This window comes from Geotrypetes seraphini, chromosome 3 (assembly GCF_902459505.1).
Source record: "Geotrypetes seraphini chromosome 3, aGeoSer1.1, whole genome shotgun sequence".
Taxonomy (NCBI): Eukaryota; Metazoa; Chordata; class Amphibia; order Gymnophiona; family Dermophiidae; genus Geotrypetes; species Geotrypetes seraphini.
In genome coordinates, this window is record NC_047086.1 from 172309821 (window position 1) to 172337382 (window position 27562).

The following is a 27562-nucleotide window of genomic DNA, read 5'->3' on the forward strand; positions in this document are numbered from 1 at the left end:
GGGATCTTTTACTTTTCTCAATTTTTGGCTTTTTAAAAAGTCAATTTGTTGGTCTATTATTACTACTTTACTGCTACTTTCTATTTTCTTGCTCTTCTCTCTTTCAAGTATATCCCCCTCCCTTTTTTCCTTACCTTCACTCACATGTCTCCCCAAGCAAGCTCCACAAACCACACCTGTCTCGCCCTCTCCCTTCTGATTTCCTACCTTAAATGTAGCAGTAGGGTTATGACATGAATTGGTACTGAAATCCTTGAATGTCTTTTGTCAGGCTTAAGTGCCTGGACAACCTACCATCCAGGAATTCTCAAACCCTCAAGTTCAGCTTTTGTAAGGAAACCTGGCTTTATGTAATAAACATTTTTCCCATAGACACAAAATGAGAAAATCTATTAGTCTCTCAGGCCCAATGAGGTGAAAATGGTTCAGAAATGGGCTACTAAAATGGTACAGGAGAGAGTGTGGTGCAGTGGTTAGAGCTACAGCCTCAGCACCCTGAAGTTGTGGGCTTAAACCCCGCACTGCTCCTTGTGACCCTGGGCAAGTTACTTAATCATCCACTGCCCCAGGTACATTAGATAGATTGTGAGCCCTCTGAGACAGATAGGGAAAATGCTTGAAGTACCTGTATGTCAACCGCTTTGAGTGTGGTTCTATAACTACAAAAAGGCAGTATACAAGTCCCAATCTCTGTAATCCCTGCAATACAAACCATACGAGACTTAATATACTCAAAGTACCGTATTTCCCCACATATAGGCCGCAAAAAATGCCTATACGAGTTTAAAAACTGGTAGATAAGCCGCCCCATTTTAGTAGCCGCGGCTTATCTACCAGTAACTGGGCAGCCTATACAGCATTTTAAAATCATCCCACCGCCCTCCCTCCCTGGCGGCAGCCTCCTCGAATCGTGCTGCCAGCATTGCAGAGCAGGAGCGATCTTTGCATCTGTGACCGCTCCGCGCTACTTCCTATATGGCTTTGCCATCAGTTCTCGCAGAACTGAAATTTGGCAGCTAAAATTTAATGCTAAGAAATGCAAGGTTATGCATTTGGGCTGCAAAAACCCGAGGAAACGGTACAGTTTAGGGGGTGAAGAACTTAGTGCACGACAGAAAGAGCAGGACTTGGGTGTGATTGTATGTGATGATCTTAAGGTGGTTAAACAGGTTGAAAAGGTGACGGCGAAAGCTTGAAGGATGCTAGGTTGGATGGGGAGAGGTATGGAAAGTAGGAAAAAGGAGGTATTGAAGCCCCTGTATAAGTTTCAGGTTTCAGGTTTATTTAAAAATTTGATATACCGCCTTATCAAAATTCAAAGCGGTTTTACATAATATAAATACAAAGTATAAAAAGAGCGTACATAAAAAAAAATTACAAATAATGCTACAAACAATCAAACGCACTGACAAACATTAACTTACCGATACAGGATGGAAAAGGGCAGAAATACAATTTGTATAAAGAGAAAGATGTGGAGAAGGACCAAAACAAAAGGAAGGGGAACAATAAAATAAATAGTCTAGTATTTTGTAAAATAGGCTAAAATGATAAAAAAAATGGCAAGGAACAGATTTCCATTACCGTCCTTAGAAGGACTATTATACTCCGAAAGCGTCTTTAAAAAGAAAGGCCTTCAAGTTACTTTTAAATTTATCAAGGGATGTAATTTCTCTTATATAATTTGGTGCAGAATTCCAGATGGTAGGGGCCGTGACAGAAAAAATGCTAGTACGCATAGTGTTAATGTATCTTAAAGAAGGGATGGATAGCAAGTTTTGATTAGATGAGCATAATGTACGAGAAGGGGTGTATGGGGGAATAAGTAACCTGTTAATAAAATCAGGTTGGCCAGAAGTTATGGTCTTGTATGTCTGTAACATTATTTTATAGGAAATTTGATGATCTATAGGGAGCCAGTGAGTGTTGATCAAAAGAGATGTGACATGATCATATTTTCGTGCTTTTGAAATAATTTTAATGGCAGTATTTTGAATAATTTGAAGATGTTTTATTTCTTTCTTAGTGAAACAGGGACAAAGTGGAAAGTTATAAACAGGGACAAAGTGCGAAGTTATAAAATTCACGGACGACACAAAACTCCCCAGTAGAGTCAGAACTGTTGAGGAATGCAAAGAATTACAAGGAGACCTGAACAAACTGAGTGAGTGGGCAAAAAGATGGCAGATGAGCTTCAATGTAGAGAAATGTAAAGTGGGGAAGGGGAACCCAATGTACAGCTATACGATGGGAGGGAGGGTACTGGGGAAAGGCTGCCTAGAAAAAGACTTGGGGGGTATTGGTGGATAAAACTGAAATGAGGTGAGTTTTTGCCTGTGATACAGAATAAGAATGGCTTAAAAACTCATTGGGTTGCAGTCTGCATATTATTGATAGCACTGCACAACAAAGTTTTTGCTTCCTGAACACTGCTGGGTGTTTCTTATAGAATTTTGGGTGCTGATCATGAATATTACATCAAAAATTACCCATCACGTACCATTTCAGAGAAATCTTCAATTTTGTCGTGATTTTTTCTTATATTTGGATGCAAACAATTTTTTCTCCCATAAGTGTCTTATCAACAACGGTTTGTGCCGCCTGGGTATGTCCATGCATAAAATCTAGCCAGGTTGGAAGCTGTTTTATGGAAGATGACATCCTGGGCATGTCTGGGCAGGTCTGAACGAGCTTGCGCTGTCTCACCATGCTATAATGGTGGCTTCCATACACCGATCCTGCTCATTTGGTTAATATAGATAGTCCGTGTGTGTATATAGTATCAGTATAGTAAAGTATAGTAGTATAGTAGCTGTAGCAATATAACAGTAAGTAAGCTTGATGCTATAGACGTTTTGGTGTCGGGCAATATGTCTCGTCGGTGTCGTAACAGCCGCGACACATTCTGCTATATCTGTGGGGAATATACACTTACGCCTCAGAGACGTTCGATGACTGCCCTTGTAAAGAAAGCCTATCATCTGTATTTTGGCTGCAAAATAGGTGATCAAGACAAGCAATGGGCGCCTCACATTTGCTGTGCGACATGTGCTGTTAGTCTGAGAGCCTGGCTCAGAGGTACTCGAAAGACGATGCCATTTGCTGTTCCGATGATATGGCGAGAACAGAAAGACCATGTGACGGACTGTTATTTCTGTTTGACTAATGTGTCTGGTTTCTCTGCCAAAAACAAGAAGTCAATTGAATATCCTAATCTGCCTTCAGCAATGAGACCCATGCCACATGATGACAGTCTTCCAGTTCCGAAACCACCAGAGGATTGGACCTTAGACGAACCAGATGAAGAAACTGCAGTGCAGGGTTCTAACAGTGACATTGACCCGGATTTTGAACCATCCTCATCAGGCGATCCACATCTGATAACACAGTCCGAATTGAACGATTTGGTCAGAGATTTGGGTCTGTCAAAAGCAAAAGCTGAGCTGCTAGGTTCGAGACTGCAGGAATGGTGTTTGCTATCACCAGGTACGAAAATTTCTGTGTTTCGAGACCGGCATCATGATATAACCAAATTTTTTGCACAAGTCGACACTCTCTGTTTCTGTTGTGACATTGAAGGATTGTTCTCGGTCTTTGGTTGTGATCACAACCCGGAAGAGTGGCGTCTTTTCATTGATTCGTCAATGTTAAGCCTGAAAGCTGTTCTGTTGCACAATGGCAACGTTTATCCTTCAGTACCTGTTGGCTATGCAGCACATATGAAAGAAACATATGAGAATATGGAAATGTTACTAAAGTATGTCCAGTATACCAGGTATAACTGGAATATCTGTGGAGACCTCAAAGTCGTTGCTCTGTTACTAGGACTGCAGCTTGGCTATACAAAGTACTGCTGTTTCATCTGCGAATGGGACAGCCGAGACAGAGAGTCGCACTATTCTAGAAAGAACTGGCCACTCCGTAAAAAGTTAGTTCCAGGACAGAAAAATGTAGCACATGAATCGCTTGTTGACCCGACAAAGATATTTTTGCCTCCTCTTCACATTAAACTGGGACTCATGAAGAATTTTGTGAAAGCAATGAACAAGGAAGGGGAAGGTTTTCGTTATTTAAGACAGATGTTCCCAAGAATAACTGATGCCAAGATCAAAGAGGGTATTTTTGTTGGCCCCCAGATCAGACATGTTATGAGTGACAAGCGATTTGAAGATCTGTTAGTTGGGCCGGAAAAAATTGGCTGGAAAGCCTTGAAAGACGTTGTTGACAATTTTCTGGGCAATTACAGAGCCCCAAACTACATTCAGCTGGTAGACAAACTTCTCAAAGCATACAAGAGAATGAAGTGCAATATGTCACTCAAGATTCATTTCCTCCATTCACACTTGGACTTCTTCCCCGCAAATCTCGGTGCTGTGAGTGACGAGCACGGTGAAAGGTTTCATCAAGACATAGCTACGATGGAGAAACGATACCAGGGCAATTGGAATCCGTCAATGCTTGCCGACTATTGTTGGATGCTACAACGTGATGCACCAGACACTGAATATAAAAGAAACTCGGGAGCAAAACACTTTTAATTCTGTTTCATTTAGTCGCTTGTGCGAAACGTAAACTTGACTATATATTTTATTGTCAGTAAACATAAAAATGCCTATTTCTCATAGTTCTTACGTGATGCAGTAAAACCAAAACCATATTTGAGCATACCAAGTTGGTACCTGTCATAATCACCAAAAACTTTTCAGGAATCAAGACTTAACCAAAAAATTGTTGTGCAGTGTAGTTGAAGCCTTTTCTCCAATTTTGAGTAAATGGTTTTCTGAGGGCACTTCCACCACTTGGCGAATAACATTTGTTTCTAGATTTTTGAATTATATTTTATTATTGTTTTTGTTCTTGAGAGATGTTTAAATACCTATGTAATGTAAATGCGCATGAGTTGAGTCTCTTTCATTTGAAAGGAAACTTTGCAATAAGAGGGCACAGGATGAAGTTAAGAGGTGATAGGCTCCGGACTAATCTAAGGAAATACTTTTTTGCAGAAAGGGTGTTAGATGCGTGGAACAGTCTCCCAGAAGAGGTGGTGGAGATAGAAACTGTGTCTGAATTCAAAAGGTCCTGGGATAGGCACATGGGATCTCTCAGAGAAAGAAAGAGATAATTGCCGGAGAGGCAATTGATCTGCTAAAAAGAACACAAACAATGTTAGCAGAAGCCAATCTCACCGGTGATAAATTAGATAGGCTGAGGTTTTCGGCACTTTCCGAGTTCCAGGCTGTTCTTGGAAACTGTGTCTGTATGTTACTATCAGCTTTAAGAGTATGATTGCTGGTGGTTTCCTGACGAAGCTCTTAGAATTATATGAGTGAAACGGAGATCTTCCATCGTATGTGAAGCTAAGTTGTGAAGCTAAGTACCCTATATTTATGAAGCTAAATTCTTCATAGAGTTTATTCTCAAAAGGGACACATTGTTAAACAACTTAATGAAGACTAGTATAAAAGTTAAAATTGATATGAAAAAATTTTAATTTAAAAAAAATATATAAATATTTAAAAAACGAAAAAATTGAGAAAAAGAGAACACATAAGATCAATGATAGCTCACTGTAGGGTTATTAGTTTGAAACATACATCAGACTTCTAGCCTGTGAGCGCTTGAGATCGTTCGTAGTTCTCTACTGGATATATAAACTTGTACTTTTCCCATAAGTTCAAGTAAGTTTAGTGATGATTCAATCCCTTTTGGCTAGACTGTCTATTAATAATAATCTCTCGGAATGTTTTAGTTTGCGGAGGGGAGTTAGACAGGGATGTCCCTTGTCTCCTTTGCTTTTTGATGTTGTATTAGAACCCTTGCTATTAGCTATTCAGCAAACGAAGGAGTTACAGGGTATTCCTTATTCAGATCAGGAATATAAGGTCTCTGCATATGCAGATGATATACTACTTCATTTGAGGAATCCTGAAACAACCATTCCATGCTTACTTAATGTAATAGAGAAATTTGGAAAATTTTCAGGATACAAGATTAATGGGAGTAAATCAGAAATTCTTCCGCTTAATGTGCATTGTACAAAAGGTTTGTTTGACTCATTTCCCTTTCTATGGAAAGAGGATGGAATAAAGTATTTAGGCATTTGGATAAAAAAAACATTGGATGAAACAATGCAAGTGAATGAAAAAGTTTTATTACAGAAGGTAACAGAAATGTGTGAGCAATGGAATCCTTTACATCTTTCTTGGTGGGGGAGAGTCCAAACTATTAAAATGATGATATTGCCTGTGGTTTGTTATCAAATGGGTATGTTACCAGTTTTCTTCAAAGGGTCCTTCTATAAAAAGTTAAATAGTATTCTTACAAAATTTATTTGGCTGGGTAAAACTCCTAGAATAGCTTTAGTATCTTTACAAAAACCAATTACGGAAGGAGGGGTAAATTTCCCCAATTTTTATAGGTATAATCAAGCCTATATTTTGCGCCAAGGCATGTATTGGGTCCTCCTAGAGCTCATTGAAAATACCCCAGATTGGATATGGTTGGAATGGAGACTCATGTTTCCTCTGCGATTATGCCATGTTCTCAGTATCAAAATGCCTAGATTATACATGGAAAACAGAGTACTTGTAGATACGTGGAAAACGTTACGCTATGTCAATAATTTAACACCTATTCCAATTCACTAATCAACAAATCAAACTATTTGGCTAAACTCCAAGATTCAAATTGGCGGATTTAAGGTCATCTGGAAGCATTGGATGATAGCAGGAATACGTACTTTAGAGGATGTTATATCTAATGGTAAGCTGCTTGACTTTTCATAGTTGCAACATCTAATGGTAAGCTGCTTGACTTTTCACAGTTGCAACATAAATTTGGATTTAATGAATCACAAAGTTATAGATGGTTGCAACTGAAGCAGGCCATTCAGTAGGGTTCCCTGAATGGAAAAATTTAAATAATCAGTATAGTTTGGAATTATTATGCTTTCAGGTAGACTTCTTGGGACACCAGGCCGCACAGTGGTATAAATTGTTACCTGGATTTATAAATAAGAAACCAAAAACTGGTCTTAGAGACATTTGGAGTATTGAGATTAAGCACCAAATTTCTGCATCTCAATGGCCACGAATCTGGACTTGGAGGGTGAGATGTATAATGTCAGCATCTATGAAACAAACTTGGTTTTTTTTCTGTTACATAGAGCATTATGGACCCCTGTTCGGTTACAAAAGTTGGACAGCTCTAAGTCTAATAAATGTTGGCATTGTCATCTCGAAGCAGGGACTTTAGATCACTTATTGTTCTACTGTCCATTTATTTTAGCTTTTTGGAAATCAATATGGGGCCAAATAAATTGCTTATCCAGTGGCATTATCCTATGATACTGTGCTTTTTGGCATGTCAATGAGAACTAAAAGTCAAATATCATCTAAAAAAAAAAAGCTTTTATTAATAATGACAGGAGTTGCCATATAACAAATTACAAGTAATTGGACGAGGCTTAATTATAGTTTTTGGTGGAATTCATTGTGTCATGTGTATAAAATGGAAAGAATATTAGCCACTCAGAAAGGGAATTTTAAGAAATTTCAGGAGATTTTGGAGCCATCAGCAAAATACTGTAATGTTTAATTAATGTTTTTCTCTATGAGTGTTGGAAGATCGCTGCTGCCCCGCTTCACTGCTAGACCAACAGGATTTTAAAGGTAAAGTCTATAGGGGTCAGAGAGGTGAGTGGAAGGTGGAGTGGTTTAGAGTCAGCTGGGACAGGATGTGGGAAGGATTGCTCCTGTCCCAGCTCACCGTTGGACTACCAGGGCTTCAGGCAGGTCTATAGTGGGAATTGGGGGCTGAGTAGGAAGGGAAGGAGGGCTGGGTGCAAGGCAGGGCACTTGAATATCACCCCCCCAGTTTATATTTGAGTCAACCTTTTTTCCTCCTTTTTGGGGGAAAAAAGGTTACTTTGGTTTATATTCTGGTCAGTTTATATTCAAGTATGAATATAACCTAAGGTACTATGGCAGAACTCAGAATTATTGGGCTCGCATGCTGATTTTAGTTACTAAAGCAAAAGTAAATGTGCATACTACTAAGTGTCCCTTAAGAAAACACTTCATGGGTTACGTAATATTTACTTTTGATATACAAAATTGTACTTTTCTGTGCACTATACTATATGTGATCATTTCTGAGAAAAAGTGACATTTTTTCACATAAAAGGATGGTGTTTGGACTATTATATTACAAACTGTATTCTCTAACAGAATTCATTAAAATCTCATTTTGTTTCTGGTGACCTTAGTCACCTTTTCCCAGAGATAGACACCTATTCTTGCTAAGATATATACAAAAAATAAAAATTACATGGAGTTTTTAAACATAAAATTTGTATACTTTAGCAGCAGTATCAGCTGGACAGTCTGTCTTCATTGCAGTAGCTGTTAAAGACTCTCAGGTTTAGGCCAATTCATCACATTCCAGACGTACAGCTTCTAACTGAAAAACAAAAGCTTAACTGGCAAAGAAAGTAGGGGGGGGGGGTAGGAAAGCCATGATCCACCTACCTTTCACTGTACAAGTTTCATTAGGAGGCATTGCCAGTAGTCTGTCTCCAGTTTGGACGTAGCCTGCTTCTATTTTACCAGTCACAGAGAATCCTGATCCTTGATCTGTAACATATGTGCAAAATCTAACACTGTAAGTAGTGCAGATCATCTCTGATCATCATCTAAAAGGAATGCGGGTTCACACAGTGTGAATACAATTTCAAAGATATCTGTCTGAGCGAAATGGTACAATTGAAAACCACCTTTTCTTCAAATGTAGCTAAAAGTATACAAGAGTTTTACAGTGTATGAGTATATACTTTTAAGAATGGAAGAGAAGCATTCCTGTGGAATGGGTAGATTAGAGGAAGAAGCGGTTATGTGCATGATTGATTTTCAAATTAACATGCACAATTCTAGGTCTACATCCACCCTCTGCTGACCAAACATGAGTTGAAAATACATGGTTGCTTTTAACAAGCATAATTTGCACTTGCCCATTTTTAACACAGAAACGAAGAAGTTGATATTTGGCAAATGGTGCTCAGCATTTTGCTGATCACCGCCAGTGTTATGCCTGGAAATTCAATGCTGGGCCAACATTTAGGCACAAGCATTGAATTTCCAGCTACATCTTAGCTAGTTAAGAACATAAGAATTTCTGCTGCTGGGTCAGACCAGTGGTCCATCATGCCTAGCAGTCCGCTTACACTGTGGCCCTTAGGTCAAAGACCGGTGCCCTAACTGAGAATAGCCTTACCTGCGTACGTTCTGGTTCAGCAGGAACTTGTCTAACTTTGTCTTGAATCCCTGGAGGGATTTTTTCCCCTATAACAGACTCCGGAAGAGCGTTCCAGTTTTCTACCACTCTCTGGGTGAAGAAGAACTTCCTTATGTTTGTACGGAATCTATCTCCTTTTATCTTTAGAGAATGCCCTCTCATTCTCTCTACCTTGGAGAGGTTGAACAACCTGTCTTTATCTACTAAGTTTATTCCCTTCATTATTTTGAATGTTTCGATCATGTCCCCTCTCAGTCTCCTCTTTTCAAGGGAAATGAGGCCCAGTTTCTCCAATCTCTCACTATATAGCAACTCCTCCAGTCCCTTAACCATTTTAGTCGCTCTTCTCTGGACCCTTTCGAGAAGTACTGTGTCCTTCTTCATGTACGGTGGTGACCAGTGCTGGACGCAGTACTCCAGGTGAGGGAGTGCCATGGCCCGGTACAGCGGCATGATAACCTTCTCCGATCTGTTCGTGATCCCCTTCTTAATCATTCCTAGCATTCTATTTGCTCTTTTCGCCGCCGGCGCACATTGCACAGTCGGCTTCATTGACTTGTCGACCAGTACTCCCAAGTGTCTTTCCTGGGGGGTCTCTCCAAGTACTGCATCCTGTATTCGTGTATAAGATTTTTGTTACCGACATGCATCACCTTACACTTATCCACATTAAAACTTATTTGCCATGTTGCAGCCCATTTCTTGAGCGTCTTTATGTCACGTTGCAGATTTTCGCAATCCTCCTGCGTCTTCACTATTCTAAATAACACAGGACCGATTAGCACAGTTACTTACCAGAACAGGTATTATCCAGGGATAGCAGGCAGATATTCTCACATGTGGGTGACGTCATCCATGGAGCCCCGATGAGGACAGCCTGACAAGCAATCTTGCTTGAGTGCCTTCCCGCCCGACGTAGGACGTGCGTTTCCTCAGTTCAGATAATTAGCTAAGAAGCCAACCAGGGGAGGTTGGTGGGTTGTGAGAATATCTTCCTACTGTTCCTGTATAACACCTGTTATGGAAAGTAACTGTGCTTTATCCCAGGACAAGCAGGCAGCACATTCTCACATGTGGGTTATCTCCAAGCTAACCAAAATGGGATGGTGGGAGTGTTGGTGATTTAGGAGAATAAATTTTGTAATACTGCTTGGCCAAATTGGCCATCCCATCTGGAGAAAGAATCCAGACAGTAATGTGAGGTGAATGTATGAACTGAGGACCAAGTAGCAGCTTTGCAGATCTCCTCAATAGGAGTAGATCTAAGGAAAGCTATAGAAGCTGCCATGGCTCTAACTTTGTGGGCTGTGACTCGACTTTTCAGTTGCAGCCCAGCCTGAGCATAGCAGAATAAGATGCAATCAGCCAACCAATTGGAGATTGATCTCTTGGAAACTGGAGGTACCAACTTGTTTGGATCAAAGGAGACAAAAAGTTGAGGAGAAGATCTATGTGGTTTAGTCCTTTGCAGATAGAAGGCCAAAGCTCGCTTGCAATCCAGAGTATGAAGAGCTGTTTCTCCAGGATGAGAATGAGGCTTAGGAAAAAACACTGGAAGCACAATTCATTGATCGAGATGAAATTCTTTAACAACTTTTGGTAAGAATTTTGGATGAGTGCAGACTACCACCTTGTCATGATGAAATATTGTGAAAGGTGGATCCACTACTAATGTTTGTAGCTCACTGACTGTGCGAGCAGACATGAGAACAATGAGGAAGACCACTTTCCAAGTGAGATATTTCAGATGAGCCATAGACATTGGTTCAAATGGAGGCTTCATCAAGTGAGCAAGAACCACATTGAGATCCCAAACCACTGAAGGTGGTTTTACATTAAAAAAGTCCTTTCATAAATCTGGAAACCACAGGATGAGTAGAGAAGCTAGGGTCCACTGAAGAATCCTGAGATGAAGTCTGGAAAAAGAAGTCACGTGAACTGTAGAGGCCATGTGACCTAGGAGAACCATCACGTGCCTCGCTGAAAGTGAGTGAGACACTTGGTGACAAAACTGTATGAGTGCATCCTGATGTTGTTGTGAAAGGAATGCTCTGAGTTGCATCGTGTCTAGAAGAGCTCCAATGAACTGCAGAGTTTGAGAAGGCTGCAATTGAGATTCGGCAAAGTTAATTTTGAATCCCAAACTTTGTAGGAACCAAATGGTTTGTTGTGTCGCTACAGTAATCCCTTGAGACGTTGGATCTTTGATGAGCAAGTCATCTACATATGGGAAAACCTGAAGTCCGTGACTTCGTAAAGCTGCTGCTACCACTACCAGGCATTTGGTGAAAACTCTGGGAGATGATGCCAGGCCAAAAGGTAGCACTCTGTATTGATAATGTTGATTTCCCACCTGAAATCTGAAGAACTGGCGAAAGGCTGGGTGAATGGGGATGTGAGTGTAAGCCTCTTTGACATCCAGAGAGCATAACCAATCGTTGTGATCTAGAAGGGGATACAAGGATGTTAGAGACAGCATCCGAAATTTTTCTTTGATGAGAAATTTGTTGAGAGCTCTGAGATCCAATATTGTCTTCTTTGGGACAAGGAAGCAACGGGAGCAAAACCCTGTGTGTTCTGCTGTTCTAGAGGAACTCTCTCTATGGCATTGAGAGTGAGCAGAGCTTGTACTTCCTAGAAAAGAAGGGGGGTCTACGATGAATTGGAAAGACACTCTCTCGGAGGGTGATCTGATGGCATCTGCAGGAAATGAAGAGAATACCTTTCCTTGATGATTGAGAGCACCCAGAGGTCAGAGGTGATGAGTTCCCTTCGGTGATAAAAGTGGTGAAGGCTACAAACGATGGGAAGAGGAGCAGAGGCAGAGAGATTAATGTTATGCTCTAGCTGAGATGGTCAAAAAGGCTGTGTGGCTTTGGACGCAGCTGGTGTCTGAGGCTTTTGTTGATGTTGAGGCATTTTCTTCTGTGGTGGTCTGGAATATGGTGCAGACTTGGGGGGATAACGTCTCTGATAAGAGGCAGCAGGTTTATATCCCCGAGAAGCAGAAGATTTGGGCTTAGGTCAAAGTAGAGTTGCAAAAGATTTCTCATGCTCAGTCTTTTAGTAGTAGTCTCAATGGATTCCCCGAACAACTCGTCTCCAAGACAAGGGATGTTTGCCAATCTGTCTTGGAGATTAGGATCCATATCTACAATTTGTAACCATGCCAGAAGTGATAGAAAGAGGAATACAGACGGGATAGTGCGCCTGAGGAAACCCAATGGCAACTTTGCAGAATCGGACTCCAATAAAGCCGAACTACTGAACAAATATTTCTGCTCAGTCTTTACCTATGAGGTACCGGGATCCGGTCCACAGTTTCAAACAAGGGAGAGCTCAGAAGACCCGTTCAGGAATTTTGAATTTTCCACCAGCAGCATCTACCAAGAATTGTCAAGGCTCAAAGTGAATAAAAGCCATGGGACCGGATAAATTGCACCCCAGAGTGCTTAGGGAATTGAGAGATGTCCTGGCAGAGCCATTAGCCGCACTCTTCAATCTTTCTCTGAGCACGGGAAAAGTTTCATTAGACTGGAAAACAGCTAACGTCATTCCGCTTCACAAAAAGGGATGCAGGTTAGAGACTGTAAATTGCAGACCAGTAAGTCTCACATCAATAGTGTGTAAACTTATGGAAACATTGATTAGACACAAATTAGATACGGTTCTGGATGATGAGAGACTGAGGGATCCCCACCAACGTGGATTTACAAGGGGGAGATCCTGCCAATCCAACCTGATCAGCTTCTTTGACTGGGTAACAAAAATACTAGATAAGGGAGAGTCCCTAGATGTAGTGTATCTGGACTTCAGTAAGGCTTTTGATAGCATCCCACACCGTAAACTTTTGAACAAGATGAGTTAGTTGGGGCTAGGAAAAATATTAACTGCATGGGTTAAAGACTGGTTCAGTGGCAGACATCAAAGGGTGGTGGTAAATGGTACTCCCTCTGAAAAGTCGGAAGTGCACAGTGGAGAACCGCAGGGCTCGGTCCTGGGTCCAATCCTATTTAATATCTTCATACGAGATCTGTCTCAGGGACTTTGGGGTAAAATTGCATTATTTGCCAATGATGCTAAATTATGCAACATAGTGGGCGGAGGTACCGTGCCCAACACTATGACACAAGACATACTTTTACTGGAGCACTGGTCTACTATTTGGCAGCTGAATTTTAATGCCAAGAAGTGTAAAGTTATGCACCTTGGTAGCAGAAACCCATGCAGAACCTACACTCTGAATGGTGAGACCTTAACTAGAACTGTTGCAGAACGGGACCTGGGAGTAATCATTAGTGAAGATATGAAGACAGCCAATCAAGTGGAGAAAGCCTCATCCAAGTCTAGACAAATGCTGGGTTGCATCCGGAGAAGTTTTGTCAGCCGAAAGCCCAAAGTGGTAATGCCGCTGTACAGGTCGATGGTGAGACTACATCTGGAATACTGTGTACAATTTTGGAGACCACATTATCAGAAGGATGTGCTGAGAATAGAATTGGTTCAACGGTTGGCCACCAGGATGGTCTCAGGACTCAAGGATATCTCATATGAAGAACGTCTAGGTACGTTGCAGCTATACTCTCTCGAGGAACGCAGAGAGAGGAGTGACAGGATAGAGATGTTCAAATATGTTATTGGCCGTATTGAGGTGGAAGAAGACATCTTTTTCCTTATAGGACCTAGGGTGACAAGAGGGCATCCGCTAAAAATCAGGGGCAGGAGATTTCATTGTGACACTAGGAAGTACTTCTTCACCGAAAGGGTGGTTGACAGTTGGAATAATCTTCCACTTCAGGTAGTTGAGGCCAATAATGAGACTGACTTTAAGAACAAATGGGATCAACATGTGGGTTCACTTCAAAGAAGAACTTAGGGGGGAGGGTTATTTGAGTCGGCAGACTTGTTGGGCCGAAGGCCCTTTTCTGCCGTCATATTCTATGTTTCTGTGTTTCTATGTCGCATGGCCACAGAAAATGCTGTGACACGTGAAGTCATCTCAAATGAATCATGTGCTGTTTGTACCATATGCACTCAAAGTTGTGTGAGAGTACGGTGCATATATTTAAATTGTGACAGCCTATGGGAAGGTAAATATTTGAAAAATGTAGGCATGGATGTGACCCAATATTTCAAATATGAGGTGAAAACAAAGTTGTAATTCAAAATCCTATTTGTCACCATAGAATTTTGAAATAGTCTGCAAGCAAATTTATCCATGGTCCTACGTTCACGCCCGAGGGGACTGTAGCATACATCTTAGAAGGGTTAGTTTTCTTCAGAGAGGACTCCACCACTAAAGATTGGTGGGAAAGTTGAGGTTTTTCAAACCCTTTACATTGAACCACTCTGTATCGAGATTCCATTTTGCCAGGAACTGCTGGAACTGAATATGGGGTATCTAAATTTCTCTTGAAAGTATGTTTAAGAATGCCATTCATGGGTAACTTAAGTGACTTCTTTGGAGGATGCTTTAATTTCAATTCTTCCAGATATTCTTTAGTGTACTTGGAATCAGACTCCAGAGAAATGCTGAGATCTTTACTCATTTGATGAAGGAACCGAGTAAACGAAACTGATTCAGATGGTGAAGATACCCTCTGTGAGGTGGAACAAGGGGAACACTCCACTGGAGAACCCTTCACCACTGAGTAAGAAGGTGAAGCTGCTTGAGCATACTGATAGTGGATGTCTGAATCTTCATGCATGGATGAAGAGGAATAGCCCTCCCTAGAGCGTTGTGGCTTGGAAGGAGCAGGTGATGCTGAACGCTTCCTCTTAGCAGAACATACAGGGGAAAGATGCTTGGACTTGGACATCTGCTTCCCTGATTTAGAAGATAGAGATTTAGAGAGACTGGACCCCTGTCTCGAATGTTGATGCTCTGAGGAATGATGGAGGAGAGGGTGACCGCTTCCTTGAAGATCAATGTTGATGTTTAGGGGAGACTGACTTTTTCCTCGATGCGGAGAAATGTCTCGACGCTGATCGAGACTCCGAAGTCCGACGCTGCTTCGATGAAGGTGAAGCAAGAGGCTTCGATGGAAAGCGTTGCGTTGAAGATCGATGTCTTGATGGGGATCAATTCGTCGTTGACTGATGCCGTGAAGCATGGCTTGATGACGAGGCTCAACGTCGATGCAGCATCGATGACTCAACACCATAGAGTGGCATGAAGGTACGCTCAGGCTGGACTGGAGTTGGAGGTATCGACTTGGGAGCAAACTTGGCAAACATGTTACCAAACTCCCGTCGAAAGAGATCATCGAGCATCTCTTTCAGACCATGTATCGATATCGAGGGTGTAGATGTTGGTATTACAGGTGCTTTGGGGCGCTCCGGGGAGGATGACATTGATGATGACGCTCCTCTAGACTTGAAGGCAAGCCAATTGAGGGGTCTCTGAGTGACCAGCACGAAATGGCTCGATGCCTGAATAGGCAGAGACTCAGCCTGGGAAGCTAGAGGCTTCTTGGCTAGTTTACCTGACTGACTTGGAGACATCGACTTGGACCTCGCGACATTGGGTGATGTCAAAGTCTTCGATGTCGATGTCTTCCCTGAGGATGTGGCTTGGTCATCGATGTAGTCTTAGTCGATGTAGAGGCCGAAGCCAATGTCGATGACTTGGTCAGAGTAGAATCCATACTGCCAAAGATTTTGCTTTGTTGGATACGCTGGCTCTTGATAGTGCATTTTTATAGTGTGGCACAGCACGAACACGACTCCACACAGTGATCCGGGCCCAAACACTGGATGCACCACTTGTGTGGGTCTATGATTGATATTGTGCGCTGGCACCTGCTACACTTTTTAAAATCCATAATCGGGCGGGACATGGAGGGAAAAACTGCTTCAGCTAAATCAGAGTTTGAGGGCTGAGGCAGTGGAACAGGCCCCGCTGTCAAAAATGGCTGAAGAGAAAAAACTAACAGGTTTTTTTTTTTTACTATAACGAAGCAAAATAAAAGAAAAGAGAAACAAAGATGAAAAAATCAAAAGGAACTAAATCCTGCGTCTCGAAGGCACTTAGTCGTTCCCGATTTTATTGACAGATTGGCTATTAGTTGAAGTAGTTCAGCTATAGTCCCTTTCAGTTCTTTTATGACCCTCGGATGGATGCCATCCGGTCCTGGGGATTTGTCACTCTTAAGCCTATCAATCTGCCTGCATACTTCTTCAATAATGACTGTCAACCTTGTCAGTTTCCCATCTTCGCCTCCAGCATATAGCCTGTCGGGTTCTGGTATGTTGTGTATATACTCTTTGGTAAATACAGATGAAAAAAACATGTTCAGTTATCGGCAATGGCTTTGTCTTCCTTTAGCACTCCCTTTATTCCATGATCATCCAACGTTCCCACTGCTTCCTTTGTGGGTTGTTTCCCCTTAATATATCAAAATAATAGCTTGAAGTTTTTTGCCTCCTTGGCTATTTTTTCCTCATAGTCTCTTTTGGCCTCTTTTACCGCTTTATGGCACCTGCGTTGATGCTGTTTGTGCTTCTTCCAGTTTTCGTCCGTTTTTGACCTTTTCCATTCCTTGAATGAAGTCTTCTTGTCTCTGATCGCTTCCTTCACCGTTACAGTGAGCCACGCCGGTTCTTTGTTCTTTTTCTTCTTGGATCCCTTGTTGATACGCGGTATATATAGATTTTGCGCCTCAGTGACCGTGTCCTTAAAAAGGGTCCATGCCTGCTCTAGCATTTTTACAGTGCTTATCCCCACCATGAGTTTCATCCTTTCGTAATTCCCTTTTCTGAAGTTCAGTGCCATGATCGTCGTTCTGGATCGATGCTTCGCCCCTGCATCCAGGTCGAAGCGGATCATATTGTGATCACTGGTTCCTAGCGTCCCCTCTACTACTACATCTTGCGCATGTCCTCGTAGTTCATTTAGAGACTGTATCTGGCAAAGGAGATAAGACGACTTGAAGCGGTCCAGAGGAGGGCGACGAAAATGATAGGAGGTTTGCATCAAAAGACATATGAGGAGAGACTGGAAGCCCTTAATATGTATACCCTAAAGCAGTGTATCGCAAACTGTGTGCTGCGGCACTCTAGTGTGTCTCCTGAGATTTACAGGGTAGAAAGAGAGGTGCAGGCGTCAGTTAACTTCAACTTACTGCCGGGACTCCTGCTGTCCTCTTCTCTCCCCATCCCCGGACCAGCAGCGGCAGCTCAGTGTGATTTTAACTTAGCCACACAGCTGCCGCTAGCAGTAGTTTATACATGAAGCCCGGGCTTCTGACACTGTCATGGTGGTCGTCGAACGGGCTGAAGGCAGGACTGGCACAAGTGAGCAGCTTCGGTGCCTCGGCTATGGCACATGATGAGCAGCGCGTTCTGGAGAGGGGAGAAGGCGCCAGAGGCCGGTGGGGGCAAAAGATGGGCTATGAAGGCGCTGAGGAGCCCCGGCCACCTGTGACACCATCCGGAGGAAAGCAGTGGGCCGGGTGCGGTCTAAGCTCTGCGTGTCGGGACCTGCCCTCTGCTTCTACGTCGTCGCCTCGTTGGCCTCCCTCGGAATGGATTTGTGGTTCAGGGGGATTGGCACTAGGAACACTGGACCTGCATGAGATGCAACCCAGCCCAGAATGCGCCCTATCATAGGCCACGGGGAAAAGCCATACTGAAGTTCCCCATCTGTCCATGGTTGAACCAGAGGGCCGAGCCCTGCTCTGCCAACCTCCCGTTGGCGGCTGAAGAACCTGTCCGCCTTCTGGTTCCTCGAGGACACTATCAGATCGAAGGCGGGGCGATCCCACCAATGAAACATGGCTTTGAACGCTAGCACGGACAGCGACCATTCTCCCAGGTCCAGAATCTGACAACTGAGGAAGTCTACCAGCACACTGTCCACCTCTGCCACATGAGCCAAGGACAAGGCCATAAGACGCTTCTCTGCCTAGCCAACGAGCATCCAAGCCTCTAGGCTCAGCAGGGGACTCCTCATCCCCTCTGACAGTTGACATAGGCAACTGCCGTCGCAATGTCCAAAAATACGTGGAGATTCCCTTGAAATTGCAGCAGGGCCAGATAGTTTGTATGCATCTCCAGCCAATTGAACAACCATCTGCTCTCCAACACAGTCCACCGACAGTGGACCGGCAGACTGGCAAACTGCTCCCCAACTGGAGAGACTTGCATCTGTCGCCAGGGGCACCCAGTCCAAGACGCGCAGAGGGAGCCCTCTGTACAGAGTAACCAGGTTCAACCACCACACCATACATGTGCAAGCAGTCGCCAACCATGGCAACTCTAGCCCAGCACATCCCGCTGAGGATTCCACTGAGACAGAAGGGACAACTGAAGAGGACGGATGCGAGCTCTTGCTCATACATCACAACTATGGTCACCACTATGAGACCCAATACCCACAGATACTGCTAGGCTGTCGGGGCTGGAGCCGCTAAGATGTCCCGAACTGCACTCCGAAGCTTGAGCTTCCCGGATTCCGTTAGAAACACTTGGTTCCTGCCCGCATTGAACTTGACTCCCACATATTCCAAGTCCTGCAGCGGCTTGAGGCAACTCATCTTGAGATGGATCACCCTGCCGAGACTGTCCAGCAGTCACCACTTGGCGAACCACCAAGGGCCTTCCACCAAAGAGGGAGCTTTGATAAGCCAGTCGTCGAAGTACTGATGGACCTACACACCCAGCGAGCGCAGATGGACAGCCACCACCATCATGACTGTGGTGAATGATCTGGGTGCCGACATCAACCCGACGGGCAATACTGTGAATTGGAAGTGCCTCCCGAGAACATGAAACCTTAGGAACCTCCAATGATCCGGAAAAAACAAACAAACACAAAAAAATCGAGATGTGGAGGTACACTTTCGAAAGGTCCAAGGAAGCCAAAAAAACTCCCTGGGCACCACTGCTGCCACCACTAAACGCACTGTTTCCAGCTGGAAACGCGGAACTCACAGGAAGGCGGTCACTGCCTTCAGGTCCAGAACTGGTCTGCAATCTTCGGAGTCTTTCATTGGCATGATGAAGTAAATCGCATATCTCCCAGTGCCCCAGTCTCTCTTTGTGACAGGTGCCTGATCCACCAACCTGCTCACCGTGGCTTTCACCTGGCTGGCCTTGGCTGGAATTCCTAAAGGAGGGGAAAGGAAGAATTCTGGCGGAGGCCGGAAAAACTGTAGTCAAAGGCGGTCCCTGAGCACGATGAGATTACTGGGCTGTCACTGAGCCGAGATTACCATTTGCCATTCCAAAAGGAAGGTCGAAAGCCGCCCCCCAAACTGGGGGGGGGGGGCTGCCAGGGACATGGCATATTTTTCTCTAGGGAGGGGCAGAAGGCCGGGAGTAAAAAACTGTTGGCGCACTGCACCTCCAAAGCGAGGACTGGAGGGAGCTCCAAAACGCTGTCTCGCCGCCGGAGGTCAGGGATGAAAATCCAGCCATCTCACACCCCTGGTTGGACGAGGTCTAGAGCCAGGGAGCACCTCAGGCTACAGACCTGAACACTGGCCATGAAGTCATCCAAACCCTGGCCAAACAGGAGCAAATCCTTAAAAGGGAACCTGCTCAACGGAGCCTTTAGCTGAAGTAGCACCCGTCCACTGGTGAATCCAAGTAATTCACCGAGCGGAGCCTGAAGAAGCTCCCAGCTTAGTTCAAGATGCTACAGAGTGCGTCGGGCAAAAAATTCAGACAAGGAAGTGGCTGCCACTGCTCATCCTCCTGCCATAGCGGAAACAGAAAGACACTGGAAATCAAAATGCAATAGTCAGTCCTGAACATCCTGCAGGAGAATCCCTCCATCTGAGGAAAAAGAAGTACGCTTGGCAACCTGAGCCACAGCTGAATCCACTGTCAGCGGGACCAGTCTCTCATTGAAATCCGATGCCATAGGATACAACTTTGCCAAGTCCAAGGATAAGGGAACCCTCCATTGACTCCCAGACCTCTAACAGCATTTCCACCAAAACTGCATTGCAGCAAGGAGGCTCAGAACTCCAAACTGTACATTCTGTCGGAACCGCATGATCTGAAACCAGGTTCCGTGTTCACAGTGGCCCAAAAATAAAGACGGGTAGGCGGCTAGTCTTGAGGAGCCGGCACACCGTCTGACAATCCGCAAGGTCTCGGATCACCCATATCTGCTAAGTTAGCCATCTCTGCTGATTCCGCTGAAGAAACAGGTGACAGCAACGGCACAGACACCGAAGCAGAAGCAAGGATGGGGATGAGCCGCCTGCTTTCTGGTACCCCCAGTAAAGGAACAAATCATCATGCTGGCATCCGAACGTGGAACAGACTGTTGTACTGGAGTCTGAGTGGGAGAAACAGGCAAAGCCCCTTTTACTCCTTTTTTTTTTTTACAGTCAGATACCTCAGAGCCCCAAAATCTGGGGAAAAAACAGTCACCGCTCTGTGCATCTCAGATCTCACAGGATTAGCAGACTGAGGAGACTTTTTCCCAGAACTGTGCTTGCATTTCGCAAAAACGCCATCCGTGCCCAGTTTAGGCATCCCGGACACAGCAATCGCGACTCTGGTGGAATTAAAGGCCGTTAGGGCCTCTCAGGAAGAGGGGAGTGCGGCACACAGCACACAGGATAAACGGCCACTAATCCGACTGCCATCCACCGCATCTAAGGCATGAATCCATGCCATCCTGTCCTGAGGTGAAGTTTGGAGCAAAAACGAAGCTTCTAAGTCAAAAAAATATGCTTTTAAAAACTTTGAAGAAAATCCAAGATGGCTGCCACGGGTGCCAATTTTACCTAAAAAATGCCAGTTAAAAAAGCAGGAAAACACAAAAAAAACAGCGATTTTAGGATTTTACAGGTGGGGGAGACCAGGGCATGCAGGGAAACCCCCCAAAACCCTGATTTGAGCACCCCCCAAATTCGGCAAACTCTGACTCACAGACACCACAGAGACATGTGCTGCAATTCATTTCAATGGCAGCCAGCAATACACAGTGCAAGCATAGGGAGATCTGTACCTCAGGAGCTGATTAAACTGGAATTTTCAGGTCTTCTGACCGTCTCATCTTCCCTGTCACCTCAGATCACAACCACCAGGACCCCTCAGGGAAATCAGGGAAGACACACGGCGAGGTTCCGATCCAGGCGTACCTCCTTGGAACTGCAGCAGCCTGCGCTCTACCCCTTTGCGGACGAACCAGGGGAGAAAAGGCTCCCGATCCTGGAGATCCGATCCAATCTGCAGGCTGTCCAGAGGACTTATTGCAGTTTCAGGCTTACACAACTTTAAAATGTCTGCGATTTCCCGCTGACGGGTCACTCACACAGAGTTGATCCGCAGCACATGGGCAAACCCGCGGTACCGAAGAAAATAAAAGACTAGGAATTGAGAAATAAAATCACGAGTAGAAGAAAACTAGAAGTTCTCAGCAAGGCTGCAGAAACAAACTGAACTTCAAGGGGAGTGGCCGCACAGGTGACCTCGCAAAAGGGGTTGGTTTTATTTTTAAGTTCTGCAGCCAAGGCTGGAATAGATGCACTACCTGCTAGTTCAGCCTCCAGAGGGATTGTACAAGAATGCTTATTATTGATAATGAAAGAGGGTGAGATGGGAGCTCAGAGGCTATGTGATCATTCAAGTGGGTGATGTCAATTCCTTCCCCTCTCCTTCCCATTTATGACCTCCAAGTACCCAGCCCAAAAAACCTCACATCTTCTGGGTATCTATAATGTACAGATGATCTTCCCATGAAATCTACCGTATATACTCGAATATAAACTGAGATTTGGGGGCCAAAATATGGCCAAAAATGGAGGTCTCTGTTTATATTTGAGTCAGTGCCCACCTGCCCCCCTTCTGGACCTTGCGAGAACACGGGAACTTGCAAAGTTGCTGTGAGAAATTGTGGCAGTTCTTTTAGATATGGCTCTGCAGAAATCTAGGAAGATTGCTCCTGCCCTGGTTCACCGCTGGACCACCAGGGCTTTCAAGGTAGGTTTTCTAGAGGTCTGGGAGGCAGGAGGAAGGTGTGATGTTTCACAATTGGCTGAGACAGGAGGCGAGAGGGATCCCGTTTGTCCAAGCTCACCGCTGACCACCAGGGCTTATGGAAGGCCTGCAAGGCATCAGGGTAGGGGGCACAGGGTGCAGAGCCTGGCAGGACAGGGGGGGTTGGATACATAGCCTGGCAGGGTGGGGAATGGGTGCAGAGCCTGGCAGGGCAGGGAGGGAGGGAGACTGGATGCAAAGCCTGGCAGGGCACTTGAATATAAACCCTCTATTTATATTCGATTTATCCTTTTTTCCCTACTTTTTAAGAGAAAAAAGTGTTACTTCGGTTTATATTCAGATCAGTTTATAGTAGATTCTCATGGGGATTGATAGATACCGGATAACTGTAGTTTCTGGTTGCTTGAGAGTTACTATTAAAAATAGGCCTAACTAATACTAGTATACACCATACTATGCCATATCATAAACTGTTCCCGACAAACTACCAGACATGTGGTAGGCAAAGCATGGTGTACTCAGGTGTGGTGTGCCAAGTTTACACTTAAATTTCCACCAGAAATTGATTTTATTTTCATTTTTATATTTAAAGTATTATAGAATTTTTTTGATTTTTTTTGCTGGTTGCTTGAGAGTTCTGGTTGCTTGAGGTTTGGTTAACAGAGAGTCTACTGAATATTCAAGTAAATGCAGACATAGTCCGTATTACATCTATTGTTCTCTCCTTCTGTTTCTTTATGTTTACAGTCCACGCTTTGTAACACCCTCCCCTCCAAGTTCTTATTGGATCCTAATGGGCTTGTCTTAAAAGTGCTAGAATAAAATTTGGAAGGACTTAAGTAATGAGCATATATATTATTTCAGCATCAATGCCTAACTTATCAAAGACTGATGGAACTAATTTGTCAAATGTAAAAGTAAAACACCAACCTTTAAAAACATCAGATACACAAAGTCTGAATGGTTTTTCCACTGATCTTTGTGGCGATTTGAAAGAATCTGGAAAGAAACAAAATATACAGCTCTTAAATACTTAAATTTTAATTAATTATGGCACTAGAAAACACTTAGGGCCAGATTCTCTAAAACTCTGACACACGGCAGAAAATGCTATCGTGAGAGCAATTTTTCTTTTACTGACAATTTTCAGCACAATAGCATGCAAATTATATGCATATGGGGCGTGGCTTGGAGCGCGCACGATATGGCAGCCTAACCGCAGCGCTCCCGTATCCAGGCAACAAACGGAACAAAAATAAAACTTCTACTTTATCATATCGATATTAAAAATATATAAAACAACGTCGGAAATGGCTAGCATGAAGCAGGGGAAAGCTGAAAAACCTTCAACATCGGGAATATCAGCAAAAAGAACAAAAGTTACTCCCCTGTCACCAACGAGTGTCCCGTTCCCGATGGAGACTGAAGAACTCACTGAAAAGTCTGATATTATGACTGAACTATTCAAAATAAAACTGATGCTGACTGAAAATGCCAATAAAATATCTGAGGTAAAAGAAGAGCTTCTTAACATGAAACAAGAGATCCAAACGGAGAGACTGAGAATGACAGTGCTGGAAGAAAAAATGGAGAGGTTTGAATCCTTCACACAGGAATATGACAAAGATAAAAAAGAAGTAGCAGCTTTAAAAAATCAAATGGTGGACATGGAAAACCGAGGAAAAAGAAAGAACATCAGAATTTTGGGGCTGGCTGAAAATATTGAAGGGGGAGATCCTGTACAATTCTTGGAAAATCTTCTACCTAAACTGCTTCAGCTCAATTCAAAATGGCCGTTGGAAATTGAAAGAGCCCACAGAATCCCCACAAGAAAGCCAGTAAATCAGGCTGCTCCAAGACCTTTGATATTCAAGGTTTTAAGGTATCAACAAGCTCAAGAAATATTAAAAATGGCAAAAGCAAATAAAAACTTGAACTATAAAGGATCAAAACTGATTTTAGTTCCAGATTTTGCTAAATATACAGCAAACATAAGAAAACAATTCCTCACATACAGACAGCAGCTGAAAGAAAAAGGATACATATATGGACTATATTATCCATCTACTATGAGAGTATCCAGTGGAAATAAATCCATATATTTTCAAGACCCTGCAAAACTGAAAGAATTTTTGTCACAAAAAGAACCTATCTTTACATAAAAACAGAATAATTCAGCTGAAGAAAGAAGACAGAAGAAAGAAGAAAGAAGAAAGAAGATGGAAAAAAGGGAAAATAAAGAAGATTAAAAAAAAAAAAAAAAAAAATTTTTTAAGACATAAGAAATGTTATTAATTGGAAAATTATTCATTGATATAGTGGATGCAATAATATAATATTATTTTATTAAATTAATAATTAATGGATTAATAAAATATTAACATCCACAATCATTAATATTAAAAAAAAAAAAAAATAATAATAAAATATAAAAAAAAAAAATTTTTTTAAATTATTAAAATATAAATAAATGAATTATTTACTTAGAAATTTGTATAAAGTACACATTTTAATCAAAATAGAGAATTTATTCGATTATATAGCATATTAATTTATTATGATTAATGAATAATGAAATGATTATAATGAAAATATCATTAAAAATATAGAAAGGAAATTTTATTATTGCTATATTGAGAATAAGTTAGAAAAATGAAATATATTAATTTATTATAAATACAATATTTTAATTCTGTGAAAGAAAATTACAATTTTATGAAATATATACAAGAAAATAATTTGATTATTGACAGGATTAATTAATAAAATAGATGTCTACTATAAGATTTTTATTTAATTCAATTATTCAGTCACATTAACTTATTATAAAAATAAGAAATTAAGCTATTGATTGGTAGATAATTAATAAAATATGAATTTACTATAAAACTTATTTATTGATATAAAAATGTATATTTTGTTCAAATATTTATTTAAATTAATTTATTATGAAAATGATCTAAGAAATGATTGAAATGCATTATTATTAATAATAATATTTTTATAAAAATGGATATATTTAACTCACATGATGAATAACAGAATATATAGAGAATAAGAGCTATAGTTGTAATATATTTATTTATTCAGAGTATTATATTACATATATGCATGATATTGAATTAATTTTATGAATCAAATATACATAACTCTCAATATATTTATAAAATTTTATAGATGAAATGGACATAATTTACAATGATATAAGGGTGGAAGTATAAAGAATATATAGAATTTAGAAATATGTTTTTGAATGATACAATGAATTATTAGTTGCCTGGGAAAGGAGATTTAGGTTTTCCATGACCAATGCGTGTTCCAAATCAGAATATGATAATGGGTGGGGAGGGAGGGAAAATAATGGGTGGGATAAGAGATAAATTTTTATTGAATGTGCTGGGAACTAATCTTGTAAATTATCATAGAATACTGGTTACAACATAATTATTAATTAGATGGACATAAAAATGTATTCCCTGAACGTCAATGGTTTAAATCATCCTATTAAGAAGAAGAAATTATTATCGTTCCTTAAAAATCAAAATGCGGACATTTACTTCATTCAAGAGACCCATCTTTCAGAAATTGAATCAAAAAAATTATCTGGAGGTTGGATTTCTAAATGTTTATTTGCACCGGCTTTAAAAAAAAAAGCTGGAGTGGCTGTTCTAATAAACAAAAAATGTAATGCAGATTTTAAATTAATTAATTATGATCCCTTAGGAAGATGGGTACATATCGAAATGGTTCTGGGAAATACAACCCTGAATTTATTCAATTTATATGCTCCTAATACGAATCAAATGGAGTTTTTTAAACAAATTCAACAATTACTTTTACCACTGGCTACATCTAATTTAATAGTAGCAGGGGATTTCAATGCTGTAATGGATCCGATATTGGATAAAAAACCAAGTAAAGTTATAAAATCATTAGGTTTAGATAATTTGATTCTATCTTGTGATTTAGTAGATATATGGCGAATTCTTCATTTTAATGATCAGGAATTTTCTTTTTGTTCTCAGGTCCATAAATCTTTTTCACGAATTGATTATATATTTGTTTCTAATAATATAGCGCAGCGTGTACTAAAAGCAATAATTGATCCCATTATAATTTCAGATCATGCTGGTGTGTGGATTAACCTTCAAAATTATGATGTTGAAAACTTTGATTCAATATGGAGATTTAATAATGATTTATTAGAGGATTCAAAATTTCTTGAAGATTTTAAAATAAAAATGCAAGAATTCTTTCAATTTAATGAATCAGATGATATTAATGCTGAGATCTTATGGGATGCTTTTAAAGCAACTATGAGAGGAAATATTATTTCATATTCAACATTTATTAACAAACAAAAAAAAAAACAATTTCTTGAGATGGGAAAGCAAATTAAATTATTAGAAAATAAATTAATTGAGAGATGGGAAAATAATACATTACAAGAATTATTAAAATTAAAAGTTAAATATAATGAGATTTCTTCTCAAATTGTGAGGAAAGACATTTTCAACAATCAAGTACAATATTATGGAAATTCAAATAAAGCGGGGAAATTATTAGCAAACTTTCTAAAAGCAAAGAAAAGAAAATCTAAGATTATTGCAATTAAAGATACACAAGGTAACACACATACCAACACAAAAGATATTATAACACAATTTCTTGATTTTTACAAAGAATTATATACTTCCAATTCTTATAAAAATAAAGAACAAGACGGATTAACTTTTTTAAATTCATATATTGGACCAAATATTCCAGATCATATAAAAGGAAGTTTAGAAGAACCTATATCTTTAAAAGAATTAGAAACAGCACTGAAGTCTCTTAGAGTTGGATCCGCTCCAGGTGGAGATGGGTATACTGTTGAATTTTATAAATTTTTTCAAAATATCATATTACCACATCTGTTAAATTTGTATCAATATCAAATAAAGAATGAAAACATTTCTGGTACTATGGCAGAATCGATAATTATAGTCTTACCAAAACCAAACAAAGATCCTACTCTGGTTTCAAACTACAGGCCTATTTCATTATTGAATGTGGATAACAAATTAATGGCAAAAGTATTAGCATTAAGATTGGCAAAAGCTCTCCCTTTCATTATTGATGTACATCAAACAGGATTTATTGCTAAAAGACATTCATCAAATAATACTAGATTAGCATTCCACTCATTAAATTTAGCAAAAAATATAAATGATCCAGTTTTTTTAATATCTTTAGATGCAGAAAAAGCCTTTGACAGAGTGGAATGGAATTTTATATACCAAGCTTTACAATGGTTTGGTATAGGATCCGG

At 41.3% G+C, this 27562-nt stretch overlaps 1 protein-coding gene across 2 annotated transcripts in view; it reads right to left on the reverse strand.

The window, feature by feature from the left end:
• HBS1L (HBS1 like translational GTPase) overlaps positions 1-27562 on the reverse strand; it is a 284783-nt gene that overhangs the window by 25696 nt on the left and 231525 nt on the right. For both annotated transcript variants that reach the window (XM_033935882.1, XM_033935881.1), the window contains 2 exons: positions 23182-23250; positions 8529-8633 (listed from right to left, as the gene is read on the reverse strand). In XM_033935882.1, coding sequence (XP_033791773.1) covers positions 8529-8633; positions 23182-23250 — 174 coding nt within the window. The remainder of the gene's footprint in view (positions 1-8528; positions 8634-23181; positions 23251-27562) is intronic.